Source organism: Hydractinia symbiolongicarpus, chromosome 5 (genome assembly GCF_029227915.1).
Source record: "Hydractinia symbiolongicarpus strain clone_291-10 chromosome 5, HSymV2.1, whole genome shotgun sequence".
Taxonomy (NCBI): domain Eukaryota; kingdom Metazoa; phylum Cnidaria; class Hydrozoa; order Anthoathecata; family Hydractiniidae; genus Hydractinia; species Hydractinia symbiolongicarpus.
The window spans coordinates 21,492,390-21,510,698 of NC_079879.1; the positions used below are offsets into that span (position 1 = coordinate 21,492,390).

The 18,309-nt window shown below is 40.5% G+C and overlaps 1 protein-coding gene across 2 annotated transcripts; it reads right to left on the bottom strand.

Annotated features, from left to right (window-relative positions):
• Positions 1–13,839: 13,839 nt before the first annotated feature.
• Positions 13,840–18,297, bottom strand: LOC130645325 (uncharacterized). Of its 2 annotated transcripts, XM_057451287.1 has the most exons (6): positions 18,219–18,297; positions 17,500–17,577; positions 15,644–15,814; positions 15,194–15,322; positions 14,621–14,728; positions 13,840–14,153 (listed from the first exon to the last, which is right to left on the bottom strand). In XM_057451287.1, exons 2-6 carry the CDS (start codon positions 17,540–17,542, stop codon positions 13,975–13,977), a joined length of 630 nt encoding a protein of 209 aa, XP_057307270.1. In that variant the 5' UTR covers positions 17,543–17,577; positions 18,219–18,297; the 3' UTR covers positions 13,840–13,974. The 2 variants fall into 2 exon arrangements, with proteins under 2 accessions (XP_057307270.1, XP_057307269.1); XM_057451286.1 differs by lacking the exon at positions 18,219–18,297 and having other exon boundaries at positions 17,500–18,125.
• Between the last annotated feature and the right edge of the window lie 12 nt (positions 18,298–18,309).

The window sequence follows — 18,309 nt, forward strand, 5'->3', positions numbered from 1 at the left end:
TCCTGCTATTAGTCGACGTCTTCGAGACATTTCGGGGCGTCTGCTTGGGCAATTGCAAGCTTGATCCTGCCCATTTCTACTCCGCACCTGGCTTGGCCTGGAAAACAGCCCTGAAATTTACAGGCATAAGGTTAGAGCTCCTTACAGACCCCGACATGCTCCTGATGTTCGAGAAGGTTATAAGAGGAGGTATAACCCAGGCCGTACACCGATATGCCAAAGCCAATAACAAGTACATGGGAGAGCAGTATAACCCCAATGAGGAGTCCTTCTACCTATAATATCTGGACGCCAACAACCTATACGGCTATGCGATGCGTCAAGACCTACCAACAGATGGCTTCAAATGGGTTCGGAATGTTGAGGCATTCACCGAAAGGCGGATTGGGAAGCTCGTTGAAGGGAATAAGCACGGGTACATATTAGAGGTAGATATATAGTCTACCGAAGGGAGCTGCACGAAAAGCATAATGAGCAACCGTTCCTACTTGAACGCAAGATGGTCCATAAGGTTGAGAAGCTGGTCCCGAATCTGAGTAATAAGCGTAGATATGCGGTGCAAATCAGAGCCCTTCATGAGGCTATAAAACATGGGCTTGAGCTCAAAAAAGTGCACAGAGTGATCTGGTTGAGAATGGCTGCCAAAAATGATTTTTATAAACTCATGAATTTAAGTGTATTTGGAAAGACGATGGGAAATACCCGGAACCACCGCAATATCCAGCTAGTCACCAATGAGGATAAATATATGAATTTTAAGGGAAGTAGCAGGTTTAGCAAAAATTTGGTAGGTGTAGAGATGGGCAAGACTAAGGTGAAGATAAACAAGCCCGTATATATAGATGTGAATTCCATTACAACTATATGCAGCCCAAATACGGTAGCAAGCTGCGGATATGCTATATGGATACGGACAGTTTTGTGTACCATATACGAACCTAGGACTTTATGAGGATATCGCACAAGATGTTGAGGCACGTTTTGATACAAGTGCCTATAATGCAGATGATAGGAGATCTCTCCCTATAGGGAAAAACAAGAAGGTTGTGGGTCTGATGAAAGATGTGCTGGGTGGTAAAATCATGACAGAGGTCATCACCCTCAGGGCCAAGCTATATGCGTACAAGAGCCTTACCAAAGATGGAGGTGACAGGAAAGTAAAGGGCGTGGAGAGGTGTGTCACCAAGAAGTCGATAACCTTCGATGACTATCAGCGATGTCTGGAAGAGAGTTTCGGCATCCACAAAAGCCAGATCCTGATTCAAAATAAGGGTCATAAGGGATATGCCCAGGAGGTGAACAAGTTGGCACTCAACAGGGCAGACGATAAGCGGGTAGTACAACCAGATCAAATTACGACGCTTGCAAGAGGCCATTACCGCCTGGCGTCTACAGGAGAAGAAAATGGAGGCATACTTGTATATTGCTATACTCATGCCTTATTCCCTGATTGCTTACATATTTTTTCGATATCGACGTATAATAAAGATGTCGTCCGATATTGCACAAGTATTCGACACAGCCACCTCTGCAGAATATGAAAATATCGAGAAACCCATTGATAAGCATCAAATTTTAAAGGAAGCCCTACGCAAAGGTAAAGGACATCTCCTACCAAAGAAGTGTATCGAAGGGTTCATTGACAAAGCCCCGATGAGGTGGTGGAAAAGGTACATGCCGATTACGTACAACATGAGATTCAAGAGAAAGGGGAGAAGACGTCAAAGGCGCTGGCTACCCATGCCGTTTTCCTATATGCCAACCTGGTTAACAATTTTGTAAATTTGGATAGCGTTGAGGCCCTGAAAAATGATATCAATAATGACCCTATTATTAAAGACTCCTTCGCGGACTTGGGCATACTGGCATATTGTACCTTCGGAACGTTTCTGGTACCTATTCTCATTGCGGGGCATACGGCAAGACATATCAGTACCAAAAAAAGAAAGAGAACGCGGAGGAGGAGGCGGATACGACGGAGGAGACGTCACCATAATGATAAATGAGTGAAGAGGTTCAAAAACAAGAAGAGAGAGTCATTACAAAGCCCCAAAGCTATCGGGAAAAGTTTTACAGGGACACAAGCTGGCGGCACTCATGAAGAAGAGGAAGGAAGAAATGAAACAACAAGTGGGTACTGTAGAGCCTGCAGCCAAAGCCTCTTCTGAGGCCAGTTCTATACAGTCAATGGGCAGTGTCCACATCTATGGAGTTGGAGCGATTACCGTGCTTGCCATAGGAGTAGGCGTCTGGTATATGTTTGGCAATGGTAAAAACAAACCCCAAAACACCGCACCGGAGCCCCAACAGGGGAAACAGGACAAAACCCGGCCTCAGATTGACATCTTCAAATTGCAATAATTTTGCTAAAAAATAACACCTAATAAAATGGCAAGTAACGTAACGATGTGCTTTACAAGACAGTGGTAGACCTTGGTTTCACCTTTGCGTATGCCATGGCAGGTAAAAACATTTTTGACATAACGAGGCCATCTACAAAAATGGACACCAGCGATGTCATTAAGATGGTTGCCTATTTTTCAGCAGGGAGAGCAAGTCGTGAAATGGCCGTATCCAAAGGGTGGCTACCCGCAACCATCGTGCCTAAACCTAAATAGACCGCCCGGTGAAATTTCTATTTGTCATAGAGACAAATAGAAAATATGGAAGAGGAGGCTAAGCAGTGCCATAAATGTTTAAAAACCCTACCATTAAACCGGTTCAAGTCAAACAGCAAAGGGCAACTTACAAAAACATACATTCCATGCCTTGATCTTGGAATGGTATCAAAAGGTACGACGAAACGCCGCATTTACATGCAACCCTTATATGAACTAATAATTCTCTTGCGGGACCATATTAAGGCCAAGTTTAATGAGGGCTATACCTGGGAGAATTACGAAAGACGTGAATAACAAGGTACGCTTCAGACACGGTGAAACTTCTAATTGCCCGACACTTGCTGACGGGCACAGAACGCTATAACATCCGGGAATAGTCACCACAAAAAATAAAATAAACATCAAATGTTGCCGCGTATGCAAAAATCTAATACCCATACATAAGTTTAAAATTAGTGGTAATGGTCGAACGAAAAGTTGCATAGACTGCCTTGATAAAGCCAAAAAAAGGCGGGCGACTCAAAAAAATAGGGTCATTGAAAATGTTGAAATAGACCCTCTTGCTATTGATGTGGAAATTAGGGACATTCAACATGATGAAAATTATTTGATTCTTCATGACCTATTGACATACCGGATTGTAAGTCAATATGCCGAACTTATCGGGATAGCCCGGAGAAGGCAGGGCTTGTTGAAAGGTATCGCAACGCATTGCGATGCCTGCAAGGTAAATTAAGGTTCACTACAACACCCCTCAAATATAGGGCCCGAGGGACTAAGTTATGCCCTGCCTGTCGAGGGTCCTTGGTGAATAACCACAGGGGTACATGGGTATGTGGGTCATGCTTTGGAGTATATTCAAAAATTCATAATCGGAAGTGGAGTTATTAGTAAATGGATGTCGTAAGAGATCCGTACACGGCAATATTTACAGGTCCGACGTCTTGCGGAAAAATACATCGTGTTTTGGATATGCTTGAAAATGAATACAGGCACCACTATCACAATGTAGTGATACTTTGCCCTACCCTACGGTGGAATGCCACCTATTTGGAGAGGGCCTCACTTTGGAAGAATAGCTATGTATTCCTTATAGACCCAGGAAATGAGCTGTTTGAATGGATTCAAAAATTATCCTCATTATTGGAGGGTGAGGAGAGTCTTTTCATAGTCGATGGTTGTATATCAGACGAGGATTTGGATAAACGTCGACAATCCCTATTTGAATTGGCTATTTCAGGAAGGCACAGAAAGCATAGTTTGTGGCTACTTACCCAAAGCTATACTGCCTTGCCCAAGAATCTGAGGAGACAGAAAAAGCCCTTTTTTATGGTATCCACATGAGAGGAGTGACATGAAAATAATACACGAGGAGACTAATATCATCATTGAAGTCAACCCGGAGAGAGTCAGGCATTTTAAGCTTGGTGAGAATTACACGCATGAACGCCTCCTAGAACTCGCGGAATAGGAGATGGACAGATCTGTCCACCTTCATTCAGACACAATTTGCACTATCCGCAAGGGTAGTGAAAATTATATGCAAAAGTGGGTTGGTTACCAACCAATCATATGGAATATACCTTTTTTGACCCCTTCAGCTGTATGTTAAAAGGTACTGAAATATCAAAAAGATGGAAGCATACATAAAAAAAAATCAATTTACAATCAACTACGATATTCAGGTACCTGTGATACATTGTTGTAAAAAGGCAGGATAGGTAACTGGTTATTGTCCTACCTGCCTAGAAAATTTCAGGTACCGAAATGCGAAATACTATGAATGTTTTGAATACACTACCGACGAAGATCTTTTGCACAGGGTAGCATCAGGCGAAAAAACATGGGCAACATTTGCAAGAAGCGAGATCGATGATGATCTCACGGATGATATTGAACGCCTAGGGCTTAATATTGTCTCAGTTAAGGAGAACAAGTATGGGGCACTCTGTTACGAGGTTATCAAAGATAAGGCGTTGAAGTTGTCGGATTTTGCTGATATAGAAACAATAAGCAACATACTCAATTTTCCTATACCAGATAGACGATTGATTTATATTGATTTGGATATTGAGCGTGATGTCATCAAAGGCATTGTTTATGGATACCCATTCAATACCGAACCATCCTTACTGTATATAAGAGATCAGGGTAAGGAGTTGGAGGATAAACCCTTGGACGTACTTCTGAAAATACGCTTTACCAATCCTTCACACCCTTCAGAGGCATCTGAACATCCTCAGGAATAAGCATGAACTCTTCCGAAACGAAGCTTCTTTCGGGACCATCCTTTAGGTAGTATAACAGACGACCCATCACATTACGATCCAGCCTGTAAGTATGTTTGCTGTAAAAGGCGTCGGTTGCGCGTCTTTTAGAGTCACTATGCTCCTCTCCGGCTTGTAGAAGATAGAGGTAGAGACCGTCCTCAGGTGGAGGCTTTTCCTCGGGATATTCCTCGCTTTTTGGAAGTGGGACATCTTCGAGCTTGATCGTTTTATTAGGTTTCATGCCGATCATGGAAGTCTTGGTATTATTAAGGTTTTTGACGATGGTATACAAATGTTTCACCCAGGTGTTACTAGTCTCATCGGATGCTAACTCTTGGGCATCTTGGGGCTTGAAGAGTCTCTCTGCAAGGACCTTGTTGTAGCTAAATGTATGGTGGTACTTGGTGGTGGCCCGCTTGATCTCAACCCCCTTATCCTCCAGTAGTTTCGTTACATTTGACTTGAATTCGGAACCATTATCGCACTGAAAGGTTTTAGGGTAGTGTAAAGGTCCTGCCTTGTAGATATCTTTGATCATGTCGGCGACTTCGCCGGCTTTTTTGGTACGCAGGGGTCTTGCTACTTAGTAACGTGAAGCCGCATCAATCCCCGTAAGAATATATTTGTAGGTTTCCATATACCCTATTGTGGGGCATGTACAGTAGATCGAATTGGTCCATTTCGTTGGGTACCGTAATGGTGAAATGAGAATTATCTATACGTTTTGTACCCCTGATATGTCTCAGCCAGAGCAGTTGCCTGGATAACCAATGAATTACCTTTTTTTTGAGAGACCGCATATTGGTGTAGTGCAATCTCCTGCCAACCTTGGCAAGCGATGGAACATCCCCATTTTCTCGATATTTAAGAGGTACCTTGTGATCAATGTGCAACTCTCCATGGTTATCCCATGTCATCCCTTCAGAAAACTGGGCTTCAATATGGGCCCGCAGCGTAGCCATATCACACCCAAGATACTCCTGGGAGCTGAGCTCTTTGTTTCCCTTCAGGGCCCGGTAGGTTGTTACGCGTACGTTATGAGCCAGATGACCGGGAAGATCACATATAGGGCATTGCCGCCCTAGCTTCCATGGTGGCAATACCGACTCCCCCCACAATCCTTGCATTTAGATCTTATCCTTTGATGATGGCAGACGCTTCCGCCTCAACACTCTTTGCACCTTGTCCTCGCCCTTTGATGGTCACATATGCTTCCACCCCCACAGTCTTTGCATATTGATCTTATTCTTTGATGGTGGCAAATTTGATTTTCGCCACATTCTTTACAGGTGGATCTCTGCCTTTGATGCTGGCATATTTGACTACCGCCACACTCTTCACAAAAAGCCCTCTGCCTTTGATGGGGGCATATTTTACTACCGCCACACTCCTTACTTTGGGATTTATGCTTTTGATGAGGCCATATTTCACTTCCCCCGCATTCTTTACACTTGGATCTCTGCCTTTGATGACAGCAAATTTCACTTCCCTTGCATTCTTTACACCGGAATCTTATCCTTTCATGGGGACATATTTGACTACCGCCACACTCCTTACAGTTGGATCTCTGCCTTTGATGGGGTATTTGTTACGTTCACGTTGCTGCTTCTTCTTATCCAGGCAAAGTATGCACTGTTTTGTTCGTTGACCATTTCCTTTGATTCTAAAATTGTCCGGAGAAAGATATTGCTTACATTTTGAGCATCTCTTGGTTCCATCCATATTGATTTGTATTTGCCTCTGAGGACAAATACAAATTGTGGTCGTTTAATACTCCACGGAGTGGAACCTACCGTCCAGAGTATTCAGCTGCGCATCCTGTAAGAGGTAGACGTAAGCTATGAAATCTCCGGTTCCGTCTGCTTTTTTGCTGATATGTAGTGTAATCCTATCAGACAGACGTTGTAGAGGCCTTCCACTACCATGTAGGGTAAGATCAGGAGACGCCCGAAAGTCTACAAATAGGGCATACCGTTCGTTAAAAAATTGACCAATAGTGACGTTATTATCATGGCTACCAAAAAGATTGACGACTTGTTCGAGGTGATCTTTGGGTAGCATGGCGTTGCTATACAATTCATTGGGTCCGCCCTCCACCGTCACCGATATCTTCTCAATCTTGGGGTTATAAAACGTCTCGTTAACGCGGGCGTAATCCTTCACTTTTCTAGGATCTAGGAAGAGTAGCAAGTCAACCTTAAACGATTTTGAGGGGATGTCAATTTAAAGGTTGTATGAAGTGTCTGATTTTTTTTATGGTCATCACCTTGCTACGGAATATCCTTTCGTATGGCAAGGCCAATCTTGCATATCTTGAAATCATAGCGCTCGCGAGACGTGACTGACCTTGTCAAATTCTAACCTAATGTTGTTTATCCGATAGGTGGCATCGGCCGGCTTGGCTGCCGTACTTCCCGAGGCTGCTGTCCCGGCATCCTTGATGACGTTAGCATGTTCTGCAAAATGTATTACGAATTGCAATCTGTTGTATAAACCCGCTGCATAAAAGGGTAGGTCCCTTGTCAGTTCAAACATTTTTCCTAGGGGTATGCAGAAAGTGTTGCCATAGGCCGACACGATGTCCTTCTCCTCATCTGTCCCGACATGGTCGGTTGCCTTGACCTGCAGGGTCGGATAGTCCCGTCGTTAGGATTGATGCCCTCTAAAACAAAGTCCCTATCAAGTTTTGGCAGCCACAAGTCTCTATATAAGGCTAGGATATTGTAGCCGCTAATATTCTGTACCTCGTTGCTGTTCAAAGTGATACGCAGATTCTTTACCAGGCGTTTACCAATGTTACTAACAATGGCACGCTTTGTATTGGTCCCCGTCAGTGTCAGGTCAAATAGAATCCCGGAAAGATGACATCATTCCCAGACATATTAGGCATATCCACATGCAGGTCCTCGTTCTGGTTAATGGTTGAAGGTATGTGACTTATTTGAACCCTTTGTTTTCCGCCCTTGATACTAAATAGTTGCCTCATCTCTGCATAGGGGTCTAACCTTGTTCCAAATGCACTCATATTTATTATATATAGGGAAATCTTTTGAATAAAGAATGCCAACTAATCCAGTATTTGTGCCTGACATTGATATTGATGATAAGGAGGAGGATGGAGGTCATCCAGATAAGCCCGATGATACTACATCAAAACTCCCCGGAACGCCAAAACTTCCTGGAACGTCGGGGCCTTTAACAGGACAACAGCATGGGGATATTTCAGGGCAGAGGCAAAGGTTATTAAAATCAAAGATCGATGGCCTTTACGATCGTCTTACGGAAAAACTTGGGTTACAGCCTAATGCGAAATATTATGATATGTTCATAGAAGACAAGGGAAATCAAAGGAAATAGTGAAAGGAAATGGAATCGTTGGAGGAGATGGATGAATTTGTAGATGCCACAGACAGCCTTATTCATGAATGATAAAAAAAGGCTATAGGGGAAGCACATAGCATACTATACATTGACATATACCCCCACCTGAGGCATATCCAAGATACGCTATTAAAAATCGCTGGAGATAACACGTCATTGGTTGAAAAGGTTCATATATACTTCAGGGAACAGGGGATAACCATAGCTAGTATAGTCTCTGCTATTGGCTGTTGATAAGCACTATTGTACTCTCTGTTACGGGAGGGGGGGGTGCAGCAGCAGGTATTGCAGCTACCGCAGCAGGCGGTGAAAAAGGCTTTGTGGAGAAACAACTGGAAAGGCTCGGAAACTTCCTAAAATATCTAGAAGGCAAGGCAGGTGCTGCCCTAGCGGGAAATATAGGCACAGTAGTCTCCTTCCTTCTAAGGGTATCGTCAACCATCGTTCCATGCGCCGCAAAACATCTGTACATGGCTATCGCAGGAGCTGCCGGGCTTGTCGTGCTATATGTAAATAAGCCCTTATTTTTTCGTAACCATATATATGCCAAGATTATACCTACACCTATGGTGATTAATGAGGCCTTGGTATCCTCGTATTGGTTTGGTGGGGGTTGTTCGGGTATGGGGAACGATGTTGTTGTAGGCCCGGGAGGGGGTATGGTCTGTATAGTATGATCGGGAGTATGCATAGGAGATGTAATAGGTGTTATATGCTTGGGTGGTGTGGTATGCTTTGGAGGTATAGGAGGTGGGGTATACCTTGGGGGTAGGGTATGCATACGAGGTGCAGCATGCCTTGCAATAGGCTTGTTATTAAGGTCAAGCCTGATACCGATCATTGCATTAGCAAGGGCAATCAAAATATTGTTGTTGTAGCCCACGATTTTGCCCATACGAAGATTCATATCGGAGGGTAGCATGTACACGTGGTGCATTACAGCAAAGTTCACTGGAGTTCTAGCATATTGCAGCACCTTCTGGTACTCCGTAGTATCCCGACTTACGTTCTCCTGACGTTCTACCATAGCCTCAAATTTCTGTACTAGAATTTGCCTTGCTGCATAATTATCGGCACCGGTCCCTAGAAGAGATGCCTTGGCCCCTGTTTGTGATCCCAGTAACAAGACCACGTTAACCCTGATACCCTTGCTTAGCTTGGTCAGACCCTCCGATGTTAGACCTTGGCTTGTGGGCATGATAATTTTGGCCCAATCACCGTCAACTTGGGGCCACTACCTACCATCTGTCAACGACGACATGACAGCTTTAAACTTGTACAAGGCATTGGGATCTGCACCGTATTCGCGACATACTTGGGCGTATCCGGAGCTGGAGTATGGGTTTTTATACTGTGAGAGCCCATCGTCATATGGCATGGGGACCTTCATCCTTGCTAGAATACAACGCATGTGGTAATAGACATGGAATTTGAAGATCGAGTTGATAAGGGGCACCGAACCCGTCATGTGCTTGGCACATATGCCTAGGGCTGTTGTTGCGCAATGGGTGGCGAAATTGACCTGAATATTTCAGTAATCCAACGCTTGTCCTTTCCAATTCATATTAACAGGGTCATTGAGATAGGTTGTTAAAACCTTTATGGCGTATTTGGTAAACTCCGGAAATGCCGCGGAAATATGGGACCCTGTACTCACGTAGAGGTCCTGGTTCTCCAAATTTGTAACACCAAGTGGCCATTCTCCCCTATTGGATTTGTACTTTGTTGTATTGATAGATGTTTATTACTTAAAACAAAAGGGAATGAAGCAACTGTACATCACTGATATCGAAAAGCCTACAATATATTCAAGAACTACCTGGGACAGGACAATCAAATAGCTCAAGAACTACCTGGGACAGGACAATCGAATAGCTTTGAGATCCATCAGCACTAGACCTGGATGACTGAATTTGTATAGAAATACAGAGTTTACCATACGTAAGGTGGGGCCCGACCAGAGAGTGACTCGGATTGAGATCATCAACGGTTTATACAGGATAGAAGATATTGCGACCATTGTGAATATCAAGTTGAAAATCAAGTTTTTCGTATTGAAAGTGGCTACTGCAGGCTCCGTGTCAGCGATGGGTACTCAGTGGTGATGAATCAACAATTACAAGAGCTCTTTGGCCTACCCTACGACCCTAGTAAGAAATTTATGAAGGGCGACTATGATGGGTACTATATGACCGTCATTTACCATAGGCTGAGACTCGTTTGTCCACAGTTGGATGAGGATGATTGCCTGCTTGATGGTAAAAAGTCCATCTTCTGGCCGTACTTCCCACAAAGAATTGAACGCTTGGGGAGATATGTTAACCTGGACCTTTGATACCCCTGTCTACCTTCCACTAAAGGGCTCCACGGACCGTTTGGAGTTTATGCTAACAGACGTATTCCACCATAAAAAAATGTGACGTTCACCGGCCTTACGATGCAAATCCTGATAGAATAAATAAGTGATATAGCTAAGCTGTACCCAAATTTAGCGAGTGCGCCTGAAGCACCTCAAAACGATATGCAGGAGGAGAGCCAGGTATACTGGCTCAAAAAAATTGATGATATTGAAAAGTATCTCCGAAATGAAATAAAGGAGTGGGACAGGCTTGCGAAGAAGTTTAAAATACATGGCACGTGGATACGCTTCTGTGACCATGGTATTATCTGTGACTTGGTATTATCGATATAGCCTCCGGCTTAGGAGTCCCCTTGGCTATTGCCATGGGGAGGGGCTCACTATTGTGGCCAGGATAGGTCAGACAGGCCTTAGAAATGCCTCAAAATCACTTGGGGTTAAGAGCAAAAAGCTTGAAGGATCAGGCTGCTTGCAGAGGCTAAATTAAACTCTATTATCGATTTTATTTCAAAGGCAATGGAGAATAGTGTGATTAGTGACTACGAGTACAGTCTAATCAGCAGGGAAAAGGAGAGATATATGCTACTATTGGAATGCGGCAGAGGTTCAATAGGATTGTTAACAGCATCAATGAGCAAGAGCGTGCCCAGTTGGATGCCAGGGGCAGGGATGAGGGGAGAAAAGAGATGCAGGATGAGATTTTAAAAACACGTTCGACCTGCACAGTATGTAAGCGGTACTTAGAGTTCCTGCCCGAGTATGAGCCCGAAATATATTATTTTATATGCATTTTGAGCCTTTAAAATATATAGTTTCTTAATCCTCGCTTAGCAACCACTCCCTTTTAAAGTCTTTATACCAACATTCTGTGATGTGTGTCTGTGGGTAGTGGTTTTTGCCCTGTACGTATACAGACGAAAAGGCCAGAATAGCGCTGGCTTGGCAAAGCTCATCTATTTATGACATCAAGGCGGCGCCTGAGCCCATTGTGATCCTGGCGTCACCTTTTCGAAGCAGCAACAGTTGTCCATGGTCAATGTCAGCGCCACAATCTAACTGTATCCAGCATCTGATAGAGTCTCCCCTTTTGGCAAAAGTCTTATCCATACGCACCACCACCTCCTCATGTTCCTTTCCTCCTGAATAGACAATCACGCGCGTACACACGCATACAATGCCGGTGTATGTGTCAAACACGCAAAGCCTGACCTTGAGACTGGCCACGCCATGGATCTCGGGGTGAGGCGTGGTGCACAGTAGGCCAGCACTGCCACGTTTGAGTTTTGGAGCGCCGGAGGTAGCTCTCTCGCAAATGTTATGTGTCCCGGGGTGTCGTAAAGGACGCAGTCTCGTCCCTTGCGCGAGAACTCGATCTTGACATGATCAATAGTCTTAATCCGTTCCTCTTCGTACAAATCCACCAAAAATGCCAGGCACCACGACTCTAGCTTTTGCCCTTTATATTTTGCTTTAAGCACTTCCATGTCTCGCCTGGGAATATGTCCCGTGGAGACCAGTATTGCGCCGGCACAGGTAGACTTTCCATTGTCCACGGCTCCAACTAAAGAAAAACTAGTCATCAGGCAGCGAAATATTTCGCTTCGAACTTTAACCAATTAAAATGCATTCTTCACTGTTTATTCTTGGAAGACTTATCACTAAAGAGAATTCAAAACTGCCTTGCTTTTAATACCGACACCACATGTTTGTTTCCCGTGTAAATCAAAAGTGTTTCTCAGACACCTTTGCCGAATTAGTTTTCTTTGGTGTACCGCTACTATTTCTCGACTTTTGAAACAAAATGAATGTGATTTTTGAAATCCTCACCTGAAACTTGATAAAAAGTGAAATCTTTAGATTTATAAAGCAAACAAACAACCTATTAAAACAATTTTTTTGAAACAGTAGCTTATTACTACAAATCCAAAAATAGAGAAGTCTTTGACCATAACATTAACACTAGCCTAGTTAACACTTCTTCGAGTTGATAAAATGAGTTTCCCTCAAACAAAAGCTTCGACGCGAACGAATGACTCAGCGGGAACCCCGAGTTTAAATTGGACAATGTGACTAATCGCTTCGGAGGCCATTTTAATTTATCTGCGAGTTGTTTACCAAGCTTGGCCACATCTTGCTCTAGTAAAACTTCATAGTTTACTAATGTTTGTTAGGGTGAGTGAAACCACTCGCTGGAATATTCAGATGAAAAGGGCTTTCCCCGATATGGACCACGTGAGCAAAGAACAATAGAATTAGCCAATCAAAAAGCGCGGCCAGATTTTGGCCGCAGAAAAATAGTTTGAGACCAAGCGTAATTTTTCCTTTCTTAACTACTCCGATTCCCGGTGGTAAAATAAATCATGCTGGCTCTCCTGGCAACATTAATATCATTAAAACAGCAATTTCACATGTCGGATTGAGTTCAAAATTTATACAAACACTTGAAGTTAAAACATTAAAATTCTGAAATTTTTAAAAACATGAAATTCAGGAAACGAGTATTTACCGAATAAACAATTTATTTCCCTTGTTTTCGCAATTATTCAACAAATCAGGTCCACTGCAATTGAGTTTTAAGGCTCTTGTTATGCTTTCTGATGAATAAGTTTTTTTTGAATTTAAAAATATAAAATCGTCAAAAACAAATGTCCTTAAGGTAAATCTTAAAGTTTTTAAGTGGACACCTTCACGGGTTTCGTGTGAAAAAATTTTCAGTCTTTATAATGAAATTGTTTACAAACCTTTTGTGATAAAAAGCAGAATAAATTTAAGTGGATTCTCACGGGGTTAAATAACTCGTTTCTAATAAAGACGCGTCTTTATTAGAAACGATATAACTTGTCCACAGAATTATTTATTTATCTAGGCACGATCCTGGGGACTGGGTTGATAAACAAATAACAATTCAACTTTTCGTTTTAATAAAAAAACTATTTACATAAATACAATGACAGATCAATCACACTTTGATGTCAGAACTATACATTTGCAAAGAAAAAATAAGGCAACAAAAATAAACAATTTAAAACTAGGGAATATATATCAACGTGTCGTCACGAAACGATTTTAACCGCTATTCTTTTCCTTTTTCGTTTAGGAGCGGGGACTTTACCTGGGTACAACATTTGTTCTCCACATTTTCAAAATTATTTCTGACGTTTGGAGAAGAACTACCTGGCGTCTATTGATTGAGAAAACCTATAAATTCTTTTTGTTTTTGTAAAATTACATGCGTGTGTTGTACGCTTTTCATAGACATTTAGCATCTTTTTTTAATATTCACAATCTTAATCGTTATCAACAGTTTAACACAGTTCAATCATTTCTTAAACGTGCGAAAGAATCAAAAGTCGAATTCATCGTCACGGTTGTGCTCCTCTTTCTTCCAGCCATCGTCCTGTTTGTGATAGGTACTTGAAGAGGTGGCGTGTTCACCTAGCCCTCGTGATTTCAAATGAGCTTGATGGAGCTTGTGAGCACGGTGAGTTCGTGCAGACATTTGTCGAGTGGACGTGTCCAAACCTATTGTTTGTTAAAAAAAAATAACGTCAATGCATTCTTTACACTAAAAAAGACAATATTTTAGGGAAAAAAATTGTAAAATTTTTTTGCGATTTTGTGACAATTTGCAAAAGTATATTTCCACAAAAACTAAGGTCAATCTTCGCCCGCAAAAGTATTTTCGCTCAAAACGTTCTTTTTAAGAATGGTCTCTCAGAATTGCCCTGTTATAACACAAAATTCATAAAAACTAGCCGAAGCTAGATGCAAAAGTAATCGAGTATGACTTTTAAAGCAAAAAAAAAGTAAATATAGTTATCAGAGCACAAACAAACAATAGAAAATATCTTTTTCTTTTTTGTCAAAAAACTATAAAAATGCGGAATGTGCAAGCTAACTGTTTATACACAAACCAAATTTTATTCGCAACGTTGCCAAAAACTTTCACATCATACATCTTTATCACACTTCAGAAAAACTAACTTTACCCTTTCCACCGGATGAAACCATATTGCTTTTGTTCTCTCGAAAGATATCGCTATCTTTTGGTTGATCTTTGGAGAAACTTTGTTTTTGTGCACTCCTCTGAGAGGTAGCTAAACAAATAATTTTACTCCTGTTGAAACTTCATGTTTATGCAAAAAGTCTTTAATGCATCCTTGATGCAAAATGGGTTAAACAAGACCAACAATATTTATTCACAAGAACAATATTTATAAGCAACGGGTCTACATGCTGTTTTAGCATACATCTGGCATTAAATGTTGCATATCATACACTTTTAATTTTGAGCGAAGGTTTTTACTGTATCTTTAAATTTCATTGCTCCAATTTTTAAACTTTTACTTTAAAGTTTTCTTAAGGATTTTGCATTACTACAAGATGTTTTACCACGTTGTTTTTAGTTGCTTGCAAACAATTTACAATGTTCCACATAACAGAGTGCAACCATGATGTAATATATCTGGCATGAAACTGCATTAAATGTTACACTCATTTTTCCTAAACATTATTCAATATCGACTTCCTTAATAAGTATATAAGTTAAAAGTAAAATCTACCTGGATTGGGATTATATCGTGAATAGTTAGATGGGTTTGTAGGTAGTGCATCATCTTTACGAGTGTTAGTTTTCTGATATTGGAAGGGTACATTATTTCGTATGCTCCAAACTTTGCCTAAGTTAAATCCTAAATAAAACCCAACCATATATTATCAGTCAATTATTGACATTCTTTAAGGAGGATCTAAGAACAGACTCGAGCACACAAAGCTTGTTTATGTGTTTGCAAAATTTTTAGTAATAAAATTTTAAAAATTGTGCATGGTATAATTGAAATGTATGCAAATATTCCAACTTAGTTTATGTTTTAATTTTAAACAGATACCTGTGAAAGACATGTTTTAATGCGCTTTGTATACAATTACGACAATGCTAAGACACAACATTTTTGCTGTGCTGTACCAGTTGTTTATTAAAACATAAAAATACAGCTTTTAAAATATTACACCTTTATTTTGATGAGGATTTATATATGTGTACTGTTTTGTCTGACTAGGGTGTTGTTTGAGTAATGGATTTCTGTTTGAGTTGCATCCTCCATTTACATTAAACTTTTTCCATGGATCAACTTTGGCGTTATTGGATTGGTAAGTAAATCGCTTTGCTTTCAATGCTCTATCTAAAGAAAACAAGAAATATTGCATTTTTAATTTTTAAACCAATTAGAACTCTATGTGCTTTTGTATGTTATGAGGAATAAAAAAGTTGTTTATCAAGCCTTTTGGAATTTACAAAAAATCTTTTTCGTTTGCAAGTTATTTAAGATTTAAATGCTTAAATCCAGGAACTTATGATGTTATTATGTTGAGCTGATAGTTAATTTGTATTTACTTAGTGTTTCGAAACCAGGACATTCACTTCTCCTATTTATATAGCTACCTATACCAAGCTGAGTGTATACTTACACCATCTGGGTACAGTATTATACATTACACAATTTATAAAACAGTAGTAGCACATTCTGTTGGTCATTTTCATTGAATAACATGTCGTGAACATGTGAGTTTATGGCAATGATCAAAATCATTTTTGACTATTTATTTGAGGAGATATAATTGGAGGATCAAGATTAACCAGTCAGATTACAACAATCAAAGTAATCAACTTGTTATAAACCTGAATGGAAACAATAGATCTTTCCTATTTTCTAAATGTTTCCATTACATTCCTCTCCAACCATTTAGCCTTTTTTCTAGTACTATTATTATGAGCTGTCTACTATTTATATATGGATAATTTCACCTTTCTTGCTGTCCAACAGAGCTCTTTGTCTATGATCCTGACTATACGAGGTATGCAACGCTAATTCAGACAAAATGGGATTGTGGACTATAACTGGAAGAAATGATCATAATAGACTTGGATAAAAAAAGATCACATAACAGGAATTGGGTTGGACAGCAAAGAAGTGTATTTAGGCCACCATCAAAAATATGTTGTGTTCGCGTCCTGAAGACTCCGCAAAAATGTATTGGTTGGGCGTATTTTTTTCGAGATTTTCAAGGCCGGAGCAAGCAAATTCGTTTCGAGGGCCAAGACAGTATAGCGCCACTCTACATCGTTTGTAGATCATATTTCGCCACCCTGTAAACTTTCAGTATCCACAGGAGTGCCCTAAAGGAATTAATTTTTACCAAATTAATTATCGCGAGTTTTTGTCAATTTTGCAAAAATTAGTTTGGGCGAAAAAAAAAATTCTTTTTTAAAAATATCTCGCAAAATTTTTTCCTGGGCTCTTTCCGACTTACTGACTCGGGTTTTTGATATCAAAAGTGAGTCGATCAGAGGACGCCAACACAACATATTTTTGATGACAGCCTTAGTATGGTAGTACAGCAGTAATATATCAGTCTAAAAACATAAATATCAACAACCTTTCACAAAACGTAAAAAACTATCGCAAGATTTTATATTTTATTTAACAGCTTTAAGAAAAATTTCTTTTATCCTCCCCCTTTTTTGAGGGGCCTATAAACTGTTAAAAAATATTAAAGCTGCTTGCCGACGAGAGCCCATAAATCCAGAATGACAAAAAAACATCTAGTAAGGTATATAGCTGGTTAGGTGTGTTCATACATCTCAATACAACCAACTGCAACAGCAAAACTGAAGAAGACTAGCTAGCTAGCTAGCTAGCTAGCTTGTTTATATATAGCTAGATAAGCATAAATTGCTTGACTTCTTAAAAATAACATAGCACATGAAAAAAGTATTTAGATTTACATAGTTAAGCAAAAGGAAAGCAAGAAAAAGACGAGAAGGTTAGCTACCATCACAAACAGATAAAAGCAACAAAAAACTTACCAAAAATTTTACAGTCGTCTTCTGGCGTTACTGAATGAACCATAGTAAGTATACATAACTTATTTTCTCATCAGAGTGCTATATGTAATAAAGACATCGTGGTAAATTCCCAGAATGTGTATAAAAATAAAAAAGAAATTAAAGAAATTATCTGCAAGTTGTTTGTATTAGATTTGCCTCAATGTCCCGAATAACATCAAACACCAAACCAAACCAACATTAAAGATAACTAAGCAGAAAGTGGATTGCAGCCATGTGATCCTTTGATCTGGCGCAGGGTAGAGTTTAAATTCGAACCGCTTTCTAGATTGTTTTTATGTTGAATTGTGACAGACTGGAAACAACAGCTTGTTTGACAGACAAGCATCTTAGATTAGTTGTGAATAACATTTTTCGAATTTTCATTTCCTTTCAGGCTCTTGTTACACCGCTAACGTGAAGTGTACGTTAGCCGTGTAAGTAGAGCGGACACTCAAGTTGTCTGTTGTCTCTTTTGCATATCGGACGTCAAGACGAACATTTTACGTCAGACCTATTAATAGGTCGAGGTTGGCGGACACCATCAATTAACGGACAAGAAATGTTTGCACTGACAAAACCACTGTCAAATACTTTCATAGAAGAATCTCTAAATAGCGGACAGGTTTGTGTTACGTGAAGTGAACTTTACTACCGAAAATCCTCTCTAATTAGCCGGGTAAAAAATAAAAATGTTTTACTTTAAACATTCATTTTTCATGTGACTTGTTGCATCAGAATTGCTCAACTACTTTTCCCCATCCATCTTGGTGCTTTTTGATGCCCACAAAT